Genomic DNA, 19,328 nt, shown 5'->3' with positions numbered 1-19,328 from the left:
TACAACCCCTGAAAACAGGGGCTGGCATCTCATGCAGTTTGCTCTGGCTGGATTTCAGCCTTTCTCCACATCTTTTTTTTTTTTTTTTTTTTTTTTGGGAGGGAAAAAAAGGCCAAGTTTGTGCTGCTCAGCAGCGACGCCGCAATTTGTCTTTATTAAAATACACTCAGACTCACCTAAGTGTGCTTAAACCCGGCCCAGCTTTCTGACCTGGGCTGGCTGCTCACAAAAACCCTCCTAAATTACCCCAATTACAGGTTCACAAACAGAGAGTTTGTTTCCACACTTTCAATTCAAACCCCACCTATACTGGGGGGGGTGGGGGGGGTGGCAGGTATAAAAAAAATTAAAGCCCCCAACGCTAATTACAAACCACAACAGGTTAAAGTGCCCAGCACAAAGGTGATAAATACGGGCATAATTATGGGTTATTGCAGGAGCTTAATTAGGATAGCTGTAATTAGCCTATTTTTCCCAATTTTCAACGAGCAGCAAACAAAAATCAAATGGAAAATATTTTAATTTAAAAGGCAGTCTCAGCGCGGGGTTACTAGGAGAGACTTAATTATTCATTGATAACAATAAGGGGGAGAAATCAACTCTTTTGTGCCAGGAGTGATAAAAACCGAGGCTCTCAGCCAAAAAAATAATCCCCAGCAGGTTTAACCCTGGAATTTAGGTTCTAGTCCTAGTCTGGGAGTCCTCAGCTTCGCTTTAGTCAGGCTTAACTTGCAAACTGGCACCAACACCTTCCTGGAAAGGTCTCTCTTGTCTTTTTTTGGGTGAGGGGGTGCTGAGCAGTGCCAAGGGGGTCCCAGAGCACCCCAAATTTCCTGCCTGCTGGTACCTCCAGCTGCTTGGCTGTATCAGGGACATCCGAGTGGGTTTAAACACCAAAGCCTTGGAGCTGAGCTTCCCTCTTCCCAACACCCTTAGAAAGGAAAGAGGGGAAGAAGGGGCAGGTTTAAGAAGCAGGTTCTAGATGTGAGTTTAGCAGTAAAGGGGCAGGAGAAGAGTAGGTTTAAATTCAGGTACCCAGGGGCTAATTAAGTCCTTCTTTGAGACATTTGTGCTGTCAGAGCCTCCTTGAAGCTGCCTTGGAAGCAGCCTGGAAAGCCTTCCTGCTGCCTCACGTTGGATCTCCAGCCCCTGGGCAAGGAAAAACTGCAGAAACCCTCAGTTTCTTTAAGATTAAACAAAATAACCAAGTCCCTGAGCCCTGCTGCCGTGGAGGGAACAGGGCACAACCCACACTCACCCTCTTGGGGTTTTGGGGTGTTGCTTTCTGCTGAGCAGCCCCTCCTGCCAAACATCCCCGTGGATTAAGCTGCTCATTTTGCTGGCCTTGAAAACATTTCCCTGCCCACGAGCTGAACAGATGAGACTCCAAGGCTCCTCTCTTTCTTGTTCATTTAGGGGTGAAAAATTGCCAGCAAGAGTTCAATTAGCATCATATCTGCTCAGCCTGGGCTGTGCTGGGGGCCTTCCTGCACCCACACTTGGTGCCCACAATAGCAGCATCTGCTTTATTAGCAGTTGCCTAATTGAGGCTGACGTGCCCAGTTATTCTGTGCTCACAGTGTGCTCTGGGGTGAATGGTTAGAGGGGAAGGGATGGGGCACTCACAAAGATGGGTTTCCCTCTGCTCCTTGGAGCTCCTTTCAGCAGGAAAAGCCTGGGCTGACCTGGTGCATTGCTTTGTTCACAGAAAGGTCCTCAACTTCTGGACCCGGCTCACGTGGCTGATTTTCCTCTGGGAGTTTGGGTTTGTTCGTAGATTTATTTCTTTGGTTTTTTTTTAAACCAGAAAATGCACAGTCAACACTGTCAGGAAGGCTTCTCAACTGTGTGGAATGGACTCCTCTTACATGAAAATTAAATTATTGTTTTTGCTGCTGATGATTGAGACGAGCTTGGCCAGGCGGGGGTCCAAGGGCAACACCTTCCAAGAGCTCAGCAGATACACTTGGAAAAACCTGGAAACACCTTTTGAAGGTCACAAACTCTTCTCAAAGAACTCTGCACAAACCCCAAGGCCGTCAGTGCTTTGGTGGGGGGATGAGATGAGCAGCACCAAACCCAAACTCCCAGAGGAACTGAAGCACAGACTATAGATAATGTATATAAATATACATATATAAGTGCTTCATATGTAAGGGATGGAAGCACAGACTATTTATAATATATATAAATCTATAAAAATGCTTTATTACAAGGAACTGAAACACAGACTATCAATAATATATATAAATATATATAAATGCTTCATATACAAGGAATTGACACACAGACTTTATATAATGTATGAAAAAATATATGTGCTTGATATATAAGGAACTGAAGCCCAGAGACTATATATAATACTTATATTTATTATATATATATGCTTCTATATAAAGAACTGGAGCCCAGAGTATATAGAATATATAAAAATGCTTGATATATAAGGAACTGAAGCAGAGAGACTACATATAATACTTAAATTTTATATATGTATATATATGCTTCTATATAAAGAACTTCTATATATAGAACTTCTTCTATATGAAGAACTGAATATATATGAATTTATATATATATATATAAAATATATATAAATGCTTGATATATAAGGAACTGAAGCCCAGACTATAGATAATATATAAAAATATATATAAATGCTTGATATGTAAGGAACTGAAGCCCAGACTGTATATAGTATATAAAAATGCATCATATATATAAGGAATTGAAGCACAGACTATAGATAATATATATAAATATATATATTATGTATATAAATAAATATAAATATGAGAACCTGAAGCTCAGGGGCAAATTAAACCCTGTTACCCAGAGTTAACCCGTCCCTGAGCAGACCCAAACATCCCGTGCAGGGTCAGTCCCTCCACAGCCCCAAACTGAAAACAGATCCCAGGATTTGTGGAATTCTGGGATCTTTCCCTCCCACCCCAGCAGTGCCCGGGGATGCTGCACACCCAGAGGAAGAGTCCCGAATTTGGTGGGAGCAACTTATTAGTTAATAAAATTAGTTAATCAAACTTGTGAAACAAACCCTTCCCTAAAAATCCCGGCTCCAGGAATTGATGGATGTGTGTGTGTGTGGAAAGGGAGCAGAGCAGGAGGAACCAGGTTTCCTGTCCTTTTAGGGTTGGATGGCAATAACCTCCCAACGCTGACAGCTAAATTAGCCAAGATGGCTTTCCATAATTTCTCCAAACAATCACTTAATGGGAGCGGTGTAATTCCACGAAATAGGTGAATGGAGTAGTGATCCATTTTATGGAACCATCAATAAACTAAACCTTGCCTGCTTTTAAGATTAAACTGGGAAAAAAAAAAAAAAAGCCAAAAAAACAACAACAAAAAAACCAACCCCCAAACCCTACAGCCAGTGAGAGGAGAAGAAAAAAAAAAAAAAGAGTATTTATCTTTACACAGAAAATTTGTGTGCTAGTAAAGTGCAGGCAGTGACAGGAATTTCAATTATTTAATCAAAAAGAAAATGAAAGTGGCTTTAAGTGTTGTGATTTGAGCCAGTGAAATCTAATGTGGGCTCACATTGAATATGAGGAAAATGGGAAGAAAATTAAAGCTGCTCCTACTTAAATCATGTGGTTACAAATGGTAAATTAGTTTCTCGATGTTTTCATTTAAGTGTTTAAGTGGAAGGTTTTATTCTTAATGTAGTGTTGTGACACAGAATAAAAACCTTATCTGTCTCTATGGCTTTTTTTCTTCCCCCCTCCGTGTTGCTGCCTTAGAAGGCAAAAGGGGAAAAAGCTGCAGCAGTATTAGACTGCTTTTGTTAAAATTGGGAGGCAATATGCTTTCACCACAAGCTCATTAAGGTAATAGATGAATAATGCCTATTAAAAATGCACTAGGCTAAATGAATTTAATGTGTGTTGCATTTGCCAGAGGATGCAAACTGGAAAATTCTCTTTTTTTTTTTTTTTTTCTTCTTTCTTTTTGTACTTATTTGGAGGCTCAAGGACTGATCTCGGCTGGGCAGAAATGCACCGACAAGCAGACACACACATTTTATGTCATTTTATGATTATTATTTATGTTCTATATATATTATAGACACCTCTTTTATATAGGAAGATGCACAGGCTTATAAAATTCTAAAATCCCCCCTATTTTGAGGACATTTTCTATGATCTGTTTGTTTCCCACTCTCTCCAAGCTTATTTTACTTGACCTGTTGGACTTGCAGGTTTAATTTTCCATCTACCACAACAAATGGCAAACTCCTTTGCCAAGACTCCTTTGGGCTGCTGAATTCCAAGTCTTGATCCCCTCCAAAGTCAAAAGAGAACAAAATTTGGGCAGAAAACTAAGATTTTCTTTGCACTGGTGAACCTGGTGATTACATCACATTGAGTGTTTCTAATACCAGCTTTGAAGAGCAGAAAATGAATTTATGGACTAAGAAGCCCCATAACTCACTGTTAAAAATAACAGACGGGTGGAAGCTAAAACAACACCTAAAAATATCAAATCTGTGTGTTTCCTCAGCAAGAAATCAGCGTGTTTTTAAGTCTGGGCAATTTTCCATCACCTTTGTGGTCTAAAAAACAAATGCCAAAGTCACCGCAGTGGTTTTCAGGCTCACACTGAAACAATGGAGTTGCTGCCTTCTCTCCAGCCACTTAATTATGAAATATTTGGGGCAAAATGTGTGTTTGAGGCTGCTAATTGTCCAACTAATTTGACTGGATTGGATTGCTCTGTTAAAACCACGGTAAGGGGGAAAAGGAGAGTTGGAGAGGGATGTGCGAGGCTCACTTTTGTTTGAGCAGGAAATCATATTAAAATAAAATATCAGGAAGAGCAAGGAATAGCTGGGCTGAATCAAACATTGCAGAACTAAATAAATGGGGTTTATTTTTTAAGCATGGCCAAATCAGGGAAATGTTACCTCACTAATTTGTAACCCACCTGCATCACCACTTGTTTCAGATGACTTGGGGCACTTTAATACTTCCCTTTAAAAATTATACTGACAAATGTGAGGGAGTGTTCTTAACATTAAGCAATATTCCCTTCCATTTGAATACCTCACCCTTGGAAAGGGACAAAATCCCATTTCAGAAGGCAATTTCCAGTTTTAAAGCGTTATTTGAAGATGCATTTGCGAGATGCTGACGGGATTCTGTCCTTATTTTCCTTTTTCTTTTTCTCCCTCCCCTCCCAGACCTGTCATCCACTTCTGGAGTGCTTAAAATAAAGTGCACAGATACAGAGTAAGCTGAAACAGTCAAGAAGCCATATAATACAGAAATGTTTCGAGTAAAGTGTGTTACTCAGATCTTTCTAAAGTACATTTCTGCCTTTATTCTGAAGGCCACAGCGCAGGCAACTCTGACTAATGCAAGTAATGGAACCAATCTCTCCCTTTGATCATCAAAAAAGGTTATCTTTTTCCTTTTTTTTTTTTTTTTGTAAACTAGGTCCGACTAGTTTTGCGATCTGTTCGGAGTAAACATGAAAGGGAAGAGGTTTAATTATCTTTCAGCCAAGAACAATTCCTTTTCTTTGGACAAAGTGCCTCGGTTTGGGCCCATCCCTGTGACACACACACCTGAGTCGTGACATTTGTGTGCCTCAGGTGATACAACCATTTGTGTGTTTAAAGCAGGAGGTTTAAAAACCAGCCCTAAATGATTTATAAAATCCACTCTCCAGTAGAATTAACCTTTTAACTGGAGGCTGAATCGTGTTTACAGGGGCTGAGTGTGGCTTGGAGATAATTTTCAGGGGAGCTGCTCAAAATATAAAATATAAACACGGAGCTGAGGGCCTTGATAGAGATCTGGGGGTGAGAGAAAGCTGCTCCTTCACCCTGTTTATAAACACTTATTTCCTCTGCATACACTGTGATTCAAACTATAAATTTAAAGACTTAGAAAACTGGGTTTTTTTGTTCCACAGGCTGCCAAGGTTGGATGTTTTCTCCGTGTCTGATACAGGAGGTCAGCCTGGATGGTCATAACAGCTCCCTCTGACCTGGGAGTGCACCATTTGTCTGCTTTTTGGTTTTAAGGCTTCAAAACGAGACACTTTAAGGTTGGAAAGCGGAGAGTGGAATTGGAAGGAAAATCAAAGTATTTGAGTCATTTCGGTTTCCGTGCTCTGCTGGTTTTTACTTAAGTTACTTCTCACTTACTCCAGCCTGAGCTCACACTTGGGGGTTGTATATTCAGTGTTTCTCCAAGTGGAAAAGGGATATGAGGTTTTCACGAGCGGCAGAAAGAGGAAAACCACAAAGAAAAGTAGGGAGACAATGGGAATAAAATCAAGGTTGAATGGATAAGAAAGGGAAAAGGAGGATTATCCTGCCCCAGAGGTTAAAAGCAAGGACGTACACGGTTCATACATCACGAAATTGGGGAAACAAGGGAGGTCCCGAGCCATTAATGCAGAAAAGTGACTCAAAATGTTGGGTTGTGCAGATGCTTGTTACACAGCTGGAATGAAAGAGCACCAATGAGCATTAATGTGCTAAAGGCAACAACAAAGCAGGGACTAGAGGAGCAAGAATGGATTTTTTAGAGAGCAGAGGATTAGCCCAGATCCCAAAGTACAGATGGTGTTGGGTGAAATAATCACCTCGGCCTCGAGGGAGCCAGCAGTGCCCACGGGTTGGTCACACCATGAGGAGGAATTGAGATGCAACCAAATGAAGAGGAGACTAATTGAAAGCAGGTCCCAGGGAAACTTCTAAGCCTCCCTCCCAATTTCTGACTCATCCCCCCCCCCCAAAAAAAAAAACAAAAAAAAAGAAAAGAAAGAAAGAAACAAAGAAGAAGGAATAATCTTGCTGTGTTTTGGAATAGTCCAGATGACCCTGCTGAAGTTGAAAACAAATATTAAAGAATTAAAAAGGTCTTGGTTAATAAGGATCACTATTTTATGGAAGTGTTTAGACCAAACCTGCCAATGCTAACACTCTCATTCTCTTCCTGCAAGTTCCCTGCCTTCAGAAAATGCTCAGGATTTCCAGCTAATGAGGCCAATTTTTGGCACAGAGATAAAGTTTTGGATCTAGGAATGGAACCCCTGAGCTCGTGCACACACAGTTGGGTTTGGGAGGTGTGTAAGGAAGCTGCAGTCTGGTTTTACACTTTAAATTTCATTTTGCCCCTCAGTGATGCCATACCTCCTTTTATCCCCGAGATTCTTGCAGTTATTGGTAGTGAGACAAACCTCAAAAATGCCTTCCTGTCTCAACACCTTCTTAATGTGGCAGCAGCCACCCTTCCATCCCCTGTGCTTTTCACCTGGAACTACAGCCCTGAAATTATTGTGCTGTTCATGGGGAGATTCAGTGATTCTGTGAGAATGACACAGACCCAGCTTTTGACCTGAGTGTTTCTTGTCAGGGGATAAAATAACAGGCTGATTTCTTCTCTGTTTCTCACTCTGCCTCCTCTTCCTCTCAGCACAGACGAAGGACAGGGCCAGTCCATGGGATGACACATTTCTGAGGCAGCAAAAGCCAAGGGGGAGTTCTGATTCTTGGAAAACTCTGAATATTCTCCTGGTTAGGAGTTAAACCCCTCTTTGATGCTCCTTTCCCCTCCCACCCTCTCTCAGCCCTGGGACAACCTCCCGGGCCCTGTGGTTTCAGGCATCACTTCACCTCAAATCCCATCCACCACACCCTCCTGGTGCCAGGGCAGAGCAGAGGGTTTCCAACACTAAAATATTCATGGAACCACCGAATATTCCAAGCTGGACCCACAGAGAGCCCAGCTCCTGATTCTCTGTGGCAATGCTGACATGCCAGGAGAAGCCTCTGGTGCAGACCCAACCTGGTACTCAGGGGGTTCCCACCACTGCCTTTATCTCGTGCCAGCTGAGCTGAATTTTATAAAATCACAGCATCCCTGCTCCTGGAAGGATTTTCCACAGCCTGCAGGGTGGTGGGAAGCAGGGTTGGGTGCCAGGTGTAGGCACAGGTAGGTGGGGGGTGGAAGGGCAGAGGGGCTGGAGCAGGACAGGAGTGTTTTTGCCTCTCCCCAGCAGCACCACAGGTCAGGGGCACCTGCTCCTGCAGGGTGGGAAGTGGTTTTGCCTGAAGCACCAGGATGGAACATTCTCCATTAAGCCATGCTTTGTGTTCAAAAGACCTCTCTCTATGTTACAGTGTGTGGCTACTCAACCTGAGCTCTTCAGACCTCTTTCCTGCAGCCAGGCTCCCATTTCGAGCATATCAGGGCTGTCTGGTTTTAATTTAACCCTTCCTTTTGGAGTGGATTTGTCTTGAAAGGCATGAAAAGGCCGGGCTCCCGAGCTACCTCACCTCTTCAAGAGCCACAGAAGGTAAGTGCATGTATTTTTAAACTGCACCAAACTTATCCCTAATGCAGCACACTGAAATAAAGCTGCCAACATCAGTGTGGCTGCACCGACCTTTTAAATGACCCCCGAGGTTTTGAGTCAAATAAACTTCTGTTTTCCTGGGCAAAATTCTCCCTGTGATACCTCGAAATGATCTTAAGCGTGCAAGTAATGATGGCTGGGGTTTATCTAAGCAAAGCACACGTGTTATGTGTGTTATTAAACCATGAAAGGGAGAGGTGTGTACGTACACAGGGAGGATACGTTTGTAAAAGTTTATAAAGCTCTTTGAGCCTGTAAGAATCCTTTTATTTTATTGAAGAAACAACAAACAAACTCCACAGCAGTGTGGCTGCCTGGGTTAGGTATCAGCCATGAGGTTTGGGGGTCCAGCCCCCCAAGGTGTAAAAGTGCAGCTTCGAGGGGCGATTCTGCTCCTCCCGAACGGGGAGGGAAACACCCAGGGAGTAAAACAGCCAAACCTGCAGCTTCTCCCTGCCTTGCCATGACCTCAGTCCCTCCTGTTTTCCCTCCTAGATGTGTCCCTCAGCCCAGCAGAACCTCAGCTTCTGCCCAGCTTTGGGGCAGTTGCTGCTGAATCAGGTGAAAAGCTGTGAGAGCCCCTCACCAGGAGCCCCTGCCCTGCTCACCCAGGGGGTTGGCAGCAAAAGGGATGATGTGTGCTTGCAAAAACCCCCAGGAACACACCTGCTGTGTGCATGGCTGGCCAGCAAAAAGGGCCAGCCTGGGATCTGGGGGCTGCTCCTTGGGGAGGGTACGTTTGGGGGTCCCTGGGTGAGATCCATCCTGCTCGTCCCCCCCACCCCAGGGACCCGCAGGAGAGGGGCAAAAGGGGAAAACAGGTAAGAGACTCCTGGGGCAAAGAGGGTGGGAAGCCCCTGGTACCCCATTTCTGTCCCCAAAAGCCACAAAATGTTAAATTTAAAACATCCCTGGGTGTGAGGGCTGCAGGGCAGAGGTCCCTCCTTCCTGGGGCCTTTCCCTTCTCCACAGATGGGGGTTATCACCTCTGCTTCTTGCCCCTGAACTGGCACCAGCACCTGAAGTGCCACTGCCTGGTTTGGGGATGGGTTTTGCTGCTGTTGTTGCAAGAAAACATCAAAAGAGGACCCCAACCACCCCTCTCCTTTATTTCTCTGTAACCCTAAACAAAGAGGGACCCCAAAAAGTGGCCCCTCTCAATGTGGTTTCAGGCAAGAAGCTCTTGCCTGAGTCCCAAAGCCGTCACCCAATCTGGCTGAAGCAACACAACTTTAATCTTTCAGATCTGCTTTAAATAAATATATATATTTATGGGCTGAGTAAAGCCCCAGCCCTCCCAGAGAAGAAATCTCAGCTGATGAAATGGCCAGTCAAGCAGCTTATACACTCCGTGTTGGGCTTTAGACCCTTTTAATCACTGTTAATTCATTTACTCATTTGCTCCTCAGAGAAAGTTGTTGGCATGTTTTTAAACCCCCAGCCAAAACCCCCGTGGTGATGCTGAAGTGGGCATTTGAGGAGGGGACACCGCGACAGACTTGTTACATTTATCTATTTATTTATCTGTTCATTTGTCTGTCAATTTATTTATTTATTCTTCCCAGAGAAAAAGAGGGAGTTCTGTGGGTAGCACAGGCAGGGGAGAGATTTTTCCCCCAGTTCTGAGGGGCTGCTTCTGCTTCTCTGAATTAGTGCACCTGCATCCATACTCTACAGGCAAGAGTTTGTATCTATATCTATATATCTATATATCTATATACCTATATATCTATATACCTATATATCTATATATCTATCTATAATATATACAAGAATACAATATAATATATAATATAAATATAATAATTGGAATAAATATATAGATATACAAAATATACAATATAAGAATATACAATAATATATAAATAAACAAAATATACAATATGAGAATATAATACAATATATAAATATAATGAGTAAAATAAATTTAAAAATATATATTAAATACATGTATATGTTGTTGAAGTGAGTGCTGTCTGCCTGCACGTGGACACTACAGGGGTAAAACAAGGGGTGTGTGTGGCTCTAACACATACAGGGTGAAAAACGCTCCCGTGGGTTTTCCCGGTGGGATGGGGAGCTCTCTGCTCCCCCCCCGAGTTTTGGCACTGCTGCAGGAGCCACATCTTCATCCCACCCCCGCGTGTCCGTGCCCGGCGGTGGCGGAGAATCGACGGCGCCGCACATTCATTAAAGCCCGACGGTTGCCATTTCTATTCTTTTAAAGCTTTTTCCTCATCTATTTACCGTTTACCAGCTCATCCATATGGAAGGCATGGCTTACACTTCCCTGAGAACTGTACTTTTAGGACTAATTGATTCGGGTAATTAATTTGTTCTACCTGCTGGATCAGATGGAAGCGCTGTCCGTGTGCCCAAGGATTAGCACTTGCCTTTCTAACATCTTTCTTAATTATCTAATAGCATGGGTTGTGCGAATTCTGGCTCTATTAGAACACTTTTACTATTAACGGTAGTGATTGGAATTGTGATGACAACTCGATTTCAACAAATTAGAGCTTAAAATCAGGAGATGAAGGAGAAGCGCCTTCTTTTAATTTCCCCGAGTTTAACATCAATAATTAGAGCAATTTTCCGAGATGCGAACCGAAATTACCTCGGCTATGATGTGGTGTATCACCCTCATTTTAGCAAATTGACTCCTGGGAAATGAATGTTACAGATTAGAGGGGGGAAAAAAAAAAAGACAAACAGAGGAAAGAACCCCCCCAAAAAAGTCTTGGCTCAACAGAGAGCGGGGAAGGGACGGGAACAAAACCCAACGGGGTGAGAAGCTGAGCGGGAAGGGAGAACCTGCGTGCGCGGGGACAGGTCAGGGGAGCTTTAGGAGCGGTTTTAACCGCTAATTTATTTTCCCCGAAGTTTTCTCTTTTTAAAAATAAGGGGGGGAAAAAAAGGAGGTAACACTGAGATTTGGGAAAACGCTCCGAGGGGGCTGAGCGGTGCGGGCTGAGGGATGCGGATGATGCTGCGGGGGATGCTGCGAGGCACCGGAGCTGCTCCAAAGCGGCTCCTCGCCCCCGGGGTGGTTTGGGTGGCCCGGCAGGCCCGTCCCCCCCCTGCTCGCCATTGGCTCGCAGCGCAGCCCCCTTCCCACCGCGCCTCAAAGGCGCGCAGCGCCCCGCGCATCCCCGACCCGCCCGCCTCGCCTCCCCCGGCTCCGCCAGGTTATTTCTGGCCGGGGGATATTTTATTTATTTTATTATTTTATTATTATTATTATGGTTATTTATTTTTACTCCGTCTCTTTTTAAAAACTGTTGTTTATTTATTTTTGTCGTCGTTATTTTTGTTTATTCCCGTCCGCCCCCGGGGGTGCAGCCGCCCGCCCCCCTCTCCCCCTCCTCCGGCAGCTCAGCCCGGCTCGTTCCCTTCCGCGCTGCCCGAGGGGGACACAAGCGACATGAACCTCAACTTCACGTCGCCCGTGCACCCCGTGTCGGCGCCCAGGCCCACCTCCTTCTTCATCGAGGACATCCTGCTGCACAAGCCCAAACCCCTGCGGGAGGTGCCCCCCGAGCACTTCCCGGGCTCCTTGGCCTCCCGCGTGCCCCTCTTGGACTATGGGTACCCCCTGATGCCAACGCCGACCCTGCTGGCGCCTCACCCGCACCCTGCCCTGCACAAGCCGGAGCATCACCACCACCCCCCCTATTTCCTCACCACCTCGGGTAAGCGCGGGAGGGACACGGGGAGTTTGGGATGGTGAGATGGGGACTCGGGTGGGGACAGGAGTGAAAGACGAGCCCCTCCGGGGCGGGTGGGCATCTTCCTACACCCCTCACCGACGCGCTGGCTGCATCCCCCGGGGCAGGAGCGCCGGGGAGCCCCGGGCAGCACCGGCTTCGTTAGTGGGGAGAAGGGAGAGCAGCCGACCGCGCTGCGGCTCATCCTTCACTCGGCTGCCCGAAATCTTGAGGCTTTCCCTGTCTTTGCCTTTAATTTTATTTTTTTTTAGAATCACTTTTATTTTGGGACTGATAGCCTCTCTTTTTCCTTGCCCTGTCCAAACGGGCTTCGCTTTCCCACCACCGGGGCTCTGCCGCTCCTCTCCCGCATCCCGGGGCTCTGTCTGCTCTTCCCCGGGCCCGTTCCTTGCTCTGGAAGAAGAAAACCTCAAAAGTTTCCCCACTGGGCAGCCCAAAATGTGCACCAGCGGTGCTGCGGAGGACCGCTCTCCTCCTCCAGCTTTTTCCAGGGCTCCCTCGTGTTTTTCCATGCCCATTTCGTTGTGGTTTCGTTGCCGGGAGGGCGCAGTCTCGACTCCCCTCCGGTGGCAGCGCTGCGGGCACTGCCCGCGCTGCCTTCGGCTTCCCTGGGTGAGCTCGAAGCGCTTGGAAAAGCAACAGAATCCCCCAAACCAAACCAGTAAATCGACCTCAGAAACGAAATAAACGAAAAAACAACAAAAATTTAAAAGAGGCAGGGGGAGATCCCGCCCCGAGCCGCCGCAGCCTCTCTGCGGGTTCCTCCCGGCCCCGGGTCCCTTCCCGACCGCAGCCCGGGGTCTCCGCCGTGTGTCCCCCCAGGAATGCCGGTGCCAGCCCTTTTCCAGCACCACGCTCACGCCGAGCTGCCCGGGAAGCACTGCCGGCGCCGCAAAGCCCGCACCGTGTTCTCCGACTCGCAGCTCTCCGGGCTGGAGAAGAGGTTTGAGATCCAGCGGTACCTCTCCACGCCCGAGCGGGTGGAGCTGGCCACGGCCCTCAGCCTCTCCGAGACCCAGGTACGGGGCGGCGGGGACGGGCATCACCCTGCCGGGAAGGGCTCTGGCACCTGTGCCCACCCCTAATCCCGTCCAGCATCCCCTGTATCACACTGAGCATCCCCACATCCCATCCATCCGGAATCCCCGATACCCCATCCACCACCTCCAAATTCCATCCAGCATCACCACATCCCCTCCGACATCCTTCTCCCTTTCATTTTTACTACTTTTTCCCCCCCCCTTCCCTTCTCCTTCTTTCCCCGCTCTCCCCAGGTGAAAACCTGGTTCCAGAACCGCCGCATGAAGCACAAAAAGCAGCTGAGGAAAACCCAGGACGACCCGAAGCAGGCGGGCGGCGAGGAGAGCCGGGAGCCGAGCTCCCCCGAGCCCGAGCTGCCCGAGCCGGCCGGCGCCGAGCCCCGCAAGGGTCCCCCCGGCCCTTTCCTGCTCCAGGACCCCGAGGACGAGGTGGACATCCTGGAGGAGGGGGATCTCTGCCCCCACCGCCTCTAGCCCGGCCTGGGCTCTCCTGCGCTCCGGGGAGGCTCTGCCCCAGCCCCGACCCCGCAGGTCGCCCCCTCCTCCCCAGCCTCGAGGAACGCGCACAGGGAAGGGGGGCACAGGTTTTTTTGGTGCGGGGGAAGCCCCCTCCCCTGTCCGGGGTGAAGGCAGTACCGCCGGTTCCCTCCCGCATCACCCCAAGCCTGAGGTTTGCTTGGAAATCTGATGTTGGGGTGGAGGGGGGAGTAAACTAAGCCGAGTTTCCTTTAGGTTTCCCCTTCCCCTCGAGATGTCGGACTTTTCCCCGTTCCCCGAACTTTCCCGGAGTTTCAAATAAATGTATACTCGTGACAGCATGTTGTCGTTCCTGGGAGCGGCAGGCAGGGCAAGCCCTAACCCCACTCCCCGAATCCCTAAATCCTCGCCGCTCTTTCCACGCACTGGGCTCGCCGCCTCCATCCCTAACGCTGAGCCCGGGCAGAGCTTCCAGGACGTGCACACACTCAAACAAAAAAGAATTGCAGAAAAGCCCTCCAAAGAAACAGGTAAGAGCGGAATTACGGTTCATTTAGTTCCGATGTGGACAAGGGAGAGGGGGATCATCGCCAAGAACTCGATCCTGCCGGGGATGCTCGGAGCAAACGCGCTCCCACCGAGCAAAAGGGATTTTATACAGCTTGGAGAAACACCTGCGCTGGCAGCCTGATGCCTTCACGGCTTCCAGGTGGGAATCAGCTCCCGGATATTCCCTTTTCCTCTCAAATAGCCCCGGAGCTGCTCCCGCTCCAGGTTTGGCTCCTGTTCCCCCTCTCCTGCATCTCCCCCCGGCTCCCCGCGCTCCGTGTCGCGGTCACACGGAGCAGCCACCGGCCGCTCTCGCTTCGCCTTCATCTTCCCGCCGGGGAAATGGTTTTAATTTCCAGGTAAATTAAGATTTTTATCATTTATTTTTGTGAGCTGCCGGCTGGGAAACGCGGAGCCTCCGCCGCTCTCCCAGGGCATCTTCGGGGAGGAGATGGTGGGATTGGGGATTTCCTCCACAAAAACCTGGAGCAGAGGCTGTTCTGGCTCAGAAATCACCTGTGCAGCCCCCGCTGCACAACAACCCGCTGGCACGTCGATGTCTCGTTACGTTATTTAATTTATTTTCCTTACGGTTTTTGATTTAATCGGGAATTTAATTTTGGTTGTCTGGCGTCATCAGCACTTTCAGGGTATTTTGGATTACGGGACGTGTTGTTTTGTGAGGGGGAAATGAGTCCCTGTTTAATATGTAAAATATAGATGATTGAAAAGTGTACGTTTGCTTCCTTTTTGTGGGTGTTTCTTTATTTTTTTTTTTTACATATAAAATAATAAAAGTTACACGTTGTGGGGAGGAAAAAAAAATCCCAGCTATCCAGAAAAAGCTTTTAATGTGGTGTTAGTGAATACTTTCGGGGCAATAATTTTCGCCAACAAAAAGCCACCCTAAAAATCATGATTCAGAAGGCAAATCAACCACTTTCCTCCTGCAGCCTTGCTGTGGTTTGAAGCAGCTCAGGGGCAGGTCCAAGGGCAGGTCCAGCAGGTCACTTCCCACCTCTGGCTGGAAATGCTTCTCCCAGCTCCGGGGGCTCTTCCCTTCTCCCAACACGTGCAGGGATGCGATGGAAACTGCCTCAAAATCCTTTCAATTTGACGCTGTTTTTCCGCGTCTGCCCGTCAAGGAGTTTGTTTGCTTTGCTCCGGGCTCACTGTCAGCCTCCCCCGAGCGTGTGCTTCGCTGGGAACTGCTAAAAATGATAGGAAAGAGGAGCTCTACCGCGATATTTTCACGATCGTGTTTTCCTGACCGTGTTCCCAGGGCTGGGAACAGCCTGTGGAATGCACACAGCTCAGGGCCGGCCTGGCTCTGCTCTGGGGGTCTGCGATGTGCCTGGAAGGGTCAGAATGTGACCCAAATAACACTCAGGTCTCTGCCGTTTCTCCCCCGCCACTCCAGGAACTCTCTTCCCGAAGTTTTTATGCTGATCAATAAAATAAACCCCCACAACCACCCGCCCATCTCCACCTCTCTGTGCTTTTAGGCACTTTTGGGATGGCGTTTAAAGCTACAATCGTATTATTTAGAACCAAAGCCGCTGATTTCTGGCAACTTCAGTGAGAAACGCGGGCAGAATGGGACAACCCCAGGGATGTCCCCATCCCAGCGGTGAGCACTGAGCCTTGCAGGCGACGGGAGGATTTGGGAACAGGCTGCTTATCCCGGGTAGTTTGCAGCGAAAAACCCTGAGATTGAGATAGTTGAAGGAATTAGTCACTGCCCGAGACATTCCCGCTGTCCCCAGCCAGCTCCTTCCCAGCTGGGAAGCGATTCCTGCCAGGCTGGTGTTGGGAAGATGCAGCTTCTAGACAGGGAGAGCAAGATTTTGGGAAGAGCTTCTTGCGTGTTTGGAGGGTGGAGATGGCCCTGGGAAGAAGGAAGGGCTGGGGAGGTGTTTTATTTGTTCATTTCAACGATTTTTCTCTTAATTAATTTTTTATTCTTGGGTCCTTGTTCATTCCATGACAACGGCCCGACTTTTTCCTGCTCTCCCCAAAAGCTTGAGGAGTAGGGGAGAGATTGTTTAGAGCTGCCTCTTTCTCTCTCTCGTTTTAAAAGAATATTTAGTGTCTTCATTTGGGAAATGCTGGAGTGGAAGTGGCTTGCAGGAAATAATTGGTGGATTTCCTATTTTTCAAGGAATCCATTGAAGATTGATTTTCATTCAAATTCTTCAGTGAGGTTTTTTTTTTTTTTAAATGAAATTGTTTCCTGTTAATTTATTTAACACCTAAGCGGTTAATGGTTTTCTTGTGGTTTTCCTTACAGAAAATCAAACAGCAGCCTAAAATCCTTCCATGAACCTTTGCTGTTTGGATGTTAAACACTTTCCCGTTCGCTGCCCTAAACATTTTTAACTTTTTTTTTGGATCTGGAAAGCGAATTTTTTCATTCAGTGGCCAGAGCTACATAAAAGCAGATCAGATAGGCAGGTTGTGCGGGCAGTTATAAAGTGAATAATTTGCAAAGCCTTGCTGTTAAACACGTGTAGGGACAGCTTTGATTTTGCTCTTCCTCACTTCTGGTCACAATAACAAACAGCCCCACCTTAATTAACTGCAAACTCCTGCTTGGATGGTCTTACAGGGCTTAAAAAGTGGCTGATTTCTGTCTTGGAATTATCTTATTTCTAAGGAATTATAAGCTTAGATGAGACCCTTCCAGGTCGACTGCCAGGGGTGGGTGCAGCTCCTCGCAGAATTAATGCAGTTGTGGCAATACTTGGTCAAGGCAGGTGGGTGTAAAGGATGTTTTTGGGAGACCAGAGTCACTCCTTTCTTCACATTCCTGCTTTTCCTCACGCAGAAAGCACTCGGGTTTGGGCAAAATGGTAAAATCAACCCAGCAAAACGGTAAAATAAAAAGCGAAAATAAGCATAATAAAATAAACAAGCTAAATAATAAAATAATAATAATTTTAAAAAGGGGCGTGTTCTTTGTGCCACTGTAATTTATTGTAGAATTTACCCAACTAGGAGTTGATAACAATCAAATGCTTGGCTTGTGGGCTGCTGGACATCAGAGCTTGTTCAAGTATTTAATGACTGCAGGAGTTGGGCACAGCCTTGTCTGGTTCACCTTTTGTCTTTAGAGACGTGCTGATGGAACGTGGCTTTGAGGTTCTGCCTTGTTTGATGTTTTTAACTGATAAACCCACCTTTTTTGGGGGGGTCAGCAGCCTGTCCATGCCTTTGGTGAGGTGCTGACGTTGCTCCTAAATAGAAGTGACCCCAGGTCTTTGACCCCTGAAGGTTCTCTGGGCTGCAACGCTCCCAGAAGCCCAAATATTAAGAAATTATGGCCCTACAAAGGGCCTGCCAAGTAAATATTGGGAATTTCCGTGGGATGATGCACACAAATGCCTCTCTGCCCCGTGTTGGACCATGGGAGCAGCAGACATTTTTTATATACAAATTTACATATATTTCTGCATGGATAACTGAAGTGCCTGTGTTATCTGAGTGAAACACTTTTCCCAGCAATTCGACTCAAAATCCAAAGGACAGTTCATTACCTATATTATCAAAAAATGTTTTACTTCTTACTTTCAAATTGATCCCTAAGTCACTGCCCTTACTCTAATTAAAATAACTAAAATAAAGTCAGTCTAGGCTAGTCAGGTTCTGCTCCAGCTCAACCCCTCCTTCAACATTTAATGCCACATTCAAGGCCTGTTTCCCACTGAAATTCCTTGTCTTCCTGATGTGAAAGACACGAAGGTTTGGCCTTTGCTTTCCAGCAGATGGATGCTCATCTTTTACTTGTGTGGTCCCTCTTTGTGCCACCAGACCTGCTGGGTGCAGGAAAAAAACATCTGCTGGTATTGGAGGAGATCAAAAAGATTTTCTTTCCACCTATGCTGCAAATTTTGGGAAGAAAACCCCCCAAACAACACCCCAACAAAGAGACTTTTCTGAATTTTTGTGAGATGATGAGTATTTATAAAGAAACCTCCCCCTCCCTCGGGAGCAGCTTCACATCCAGGGCTTTTATTTCAGTAGGAAGTTCATTGTTTCCTTCAAAAAGCCCCAAACCCAGAGAGATTCCCCCTAATTTATGGGAGCTTTAAAAGGTAGTGGGATGCCAGATAGGGAGGAAGGTGATCAATTAAGACATTAAGCATTTTGTACCACATGGGTGCATCTGCATGGCAGCCAAATAATAAGGCCATCAGCTCATTTTCAGGGGGCTGTTGCCTACTTCAACTCAATCCTCAGATCAAAGAGAAAATGTCTGCTCGCATTTTCTAATCAGAAAAGGGATGCTAATTTAGGTTCCTTAATGTGTGGTGATAAGAGACTTCTTCAATTAACTGGATTCTATAGCTGGGAAAATAAAAAAAAAGGGGGATACAAAGGGAGTCAGGCTGGAAAGGCAGAAGTTCTCATTAAATCAAAGGTCCAATATTCATTACCTCCAGCATCTGGGGCTAAACACTAAACATGGAGATCATCAAAGGGGGTTTAATGGGTTAAATTGAGAATATAATCTAATTAAAATATTAGATACGAGTAAATAGCTCTTTGATATTCATCTGAAGGTTTCATTAAAATAGGCACTTGAGGTTTGTATTAAGGGGGGATTATCACTTTTAAGCAGAAACAACAAGTTGAGGTTCCCTGAGCAGAAATGCTTCCAAGTGCTACCATTTGGCTTAAAAATGAAAAGTAGGAAGGCAGCGGCTGGCAGAGCCTGGGATCATTTTTCCAGCCGGGATGGGTGGATTTTACCACCTTCCACAGGGAGAGAGGGCACAGGCAGTGCCTGAGGGTGAGGAGAAGGGAGGCTGAGGCAGAGGATGGAAGTGGAAATATTCCCTGAGGTGCCAAACATCCCCCCTGCAGCCTCACCCGTTTGGGAAGGTGATCCTTGCACAGCATCCTCCCCACACTCCGAGGTGCTTCTCCCACCAAGCTCTCCCCAAATGTCATGTGTGTCCCAAACTTCCAGCTGCCAAGCCCAACTCAGCAGGGGACAAAAAGAGACCTAACAAATCAGACAGAGCAATTGCACACAATCACGAGGGGGTTGGTTATTTATTTTCCTTGGAACCAGCCTGTTTTCTCGGGGATTTTAGTCAAAATTCCCTTGCTGGGAGTTCTAATCACATTTCACGTG

At 46.7% G+C, this 19,328-nt stretch overlaps 1 protein-coding gene across 1 annotated transcript; it reads left to right on the top strand.

The window, feature by feature from the left end:
* Nucleotides 1-11,744: 11,744 nt before the first annotated feature.
* Nucleotides 11,745-13,636, top strand: BSX (brain specific homeobox). Its single transcript, XM_017809559.1, has 3 exons — nt 11,745-12,086; nt 12,945-13,141; nt 13,397-13,636. The coding sequence occupies exons 1-3, from the start codon at nt 11,819-11,821 to the stop codon at nt 13,634-13,636; spliced, it is 705 nt and encodes a 234-aa protein (XP_017665048.1). The 5' UTR covers nt 11,745-11,818.
* The last annotated feature ends 5,692 nt before the right edge of the window (nt 13,637-19,328 follow it).

Source organism: Lepidothrix coronata, unplaced genomic scaffold (genome assembly GCF_001604755.1).
Source record: "Lepidothrix coronata isolate B3197 unplaced genomic scaffold, Lepidothrix_coronata-1.0 Scaffold27, whole genome shotgun sequence".
NCBI classification, from domain to species: domain Eukaryota; kingdom Metazoa; phylum Chordata; class Aves; order Passeriformes; family Pipridae; genus Lepidothrix; species Lepidothrix coronata.
Note: the sequence above shows the minus strand (reverse complement) of the source record. Positions and strands in the feature narration are given on the sequence as shown.

Excerpts from the sequence above, each read along its gene's own strand:
- BSX (XM_017809559.1), top strand. The coding sequence starts at position 11,819 with ATGAACCTCAACTTCACGTCGCCCGTGCACCCCGTGTCGGCGCCCAGG. Across the intron at positions 12,087-12,944 it reads CTATTTCCTCACCACCTCGG|GAATGCCGGTGCCAGCCCTT; the intron begins GTAAGCGCGGGA and ends GTGTCCCCCCAG. Across the intron at positions 13,142-13,396 it reads TCAGCCTCTCCGAGACCCAG|GTGAAAACCTGGTTCCAGAA; the intron begins GTACGGGGCGGC and ends CGCTCTCCCCAG.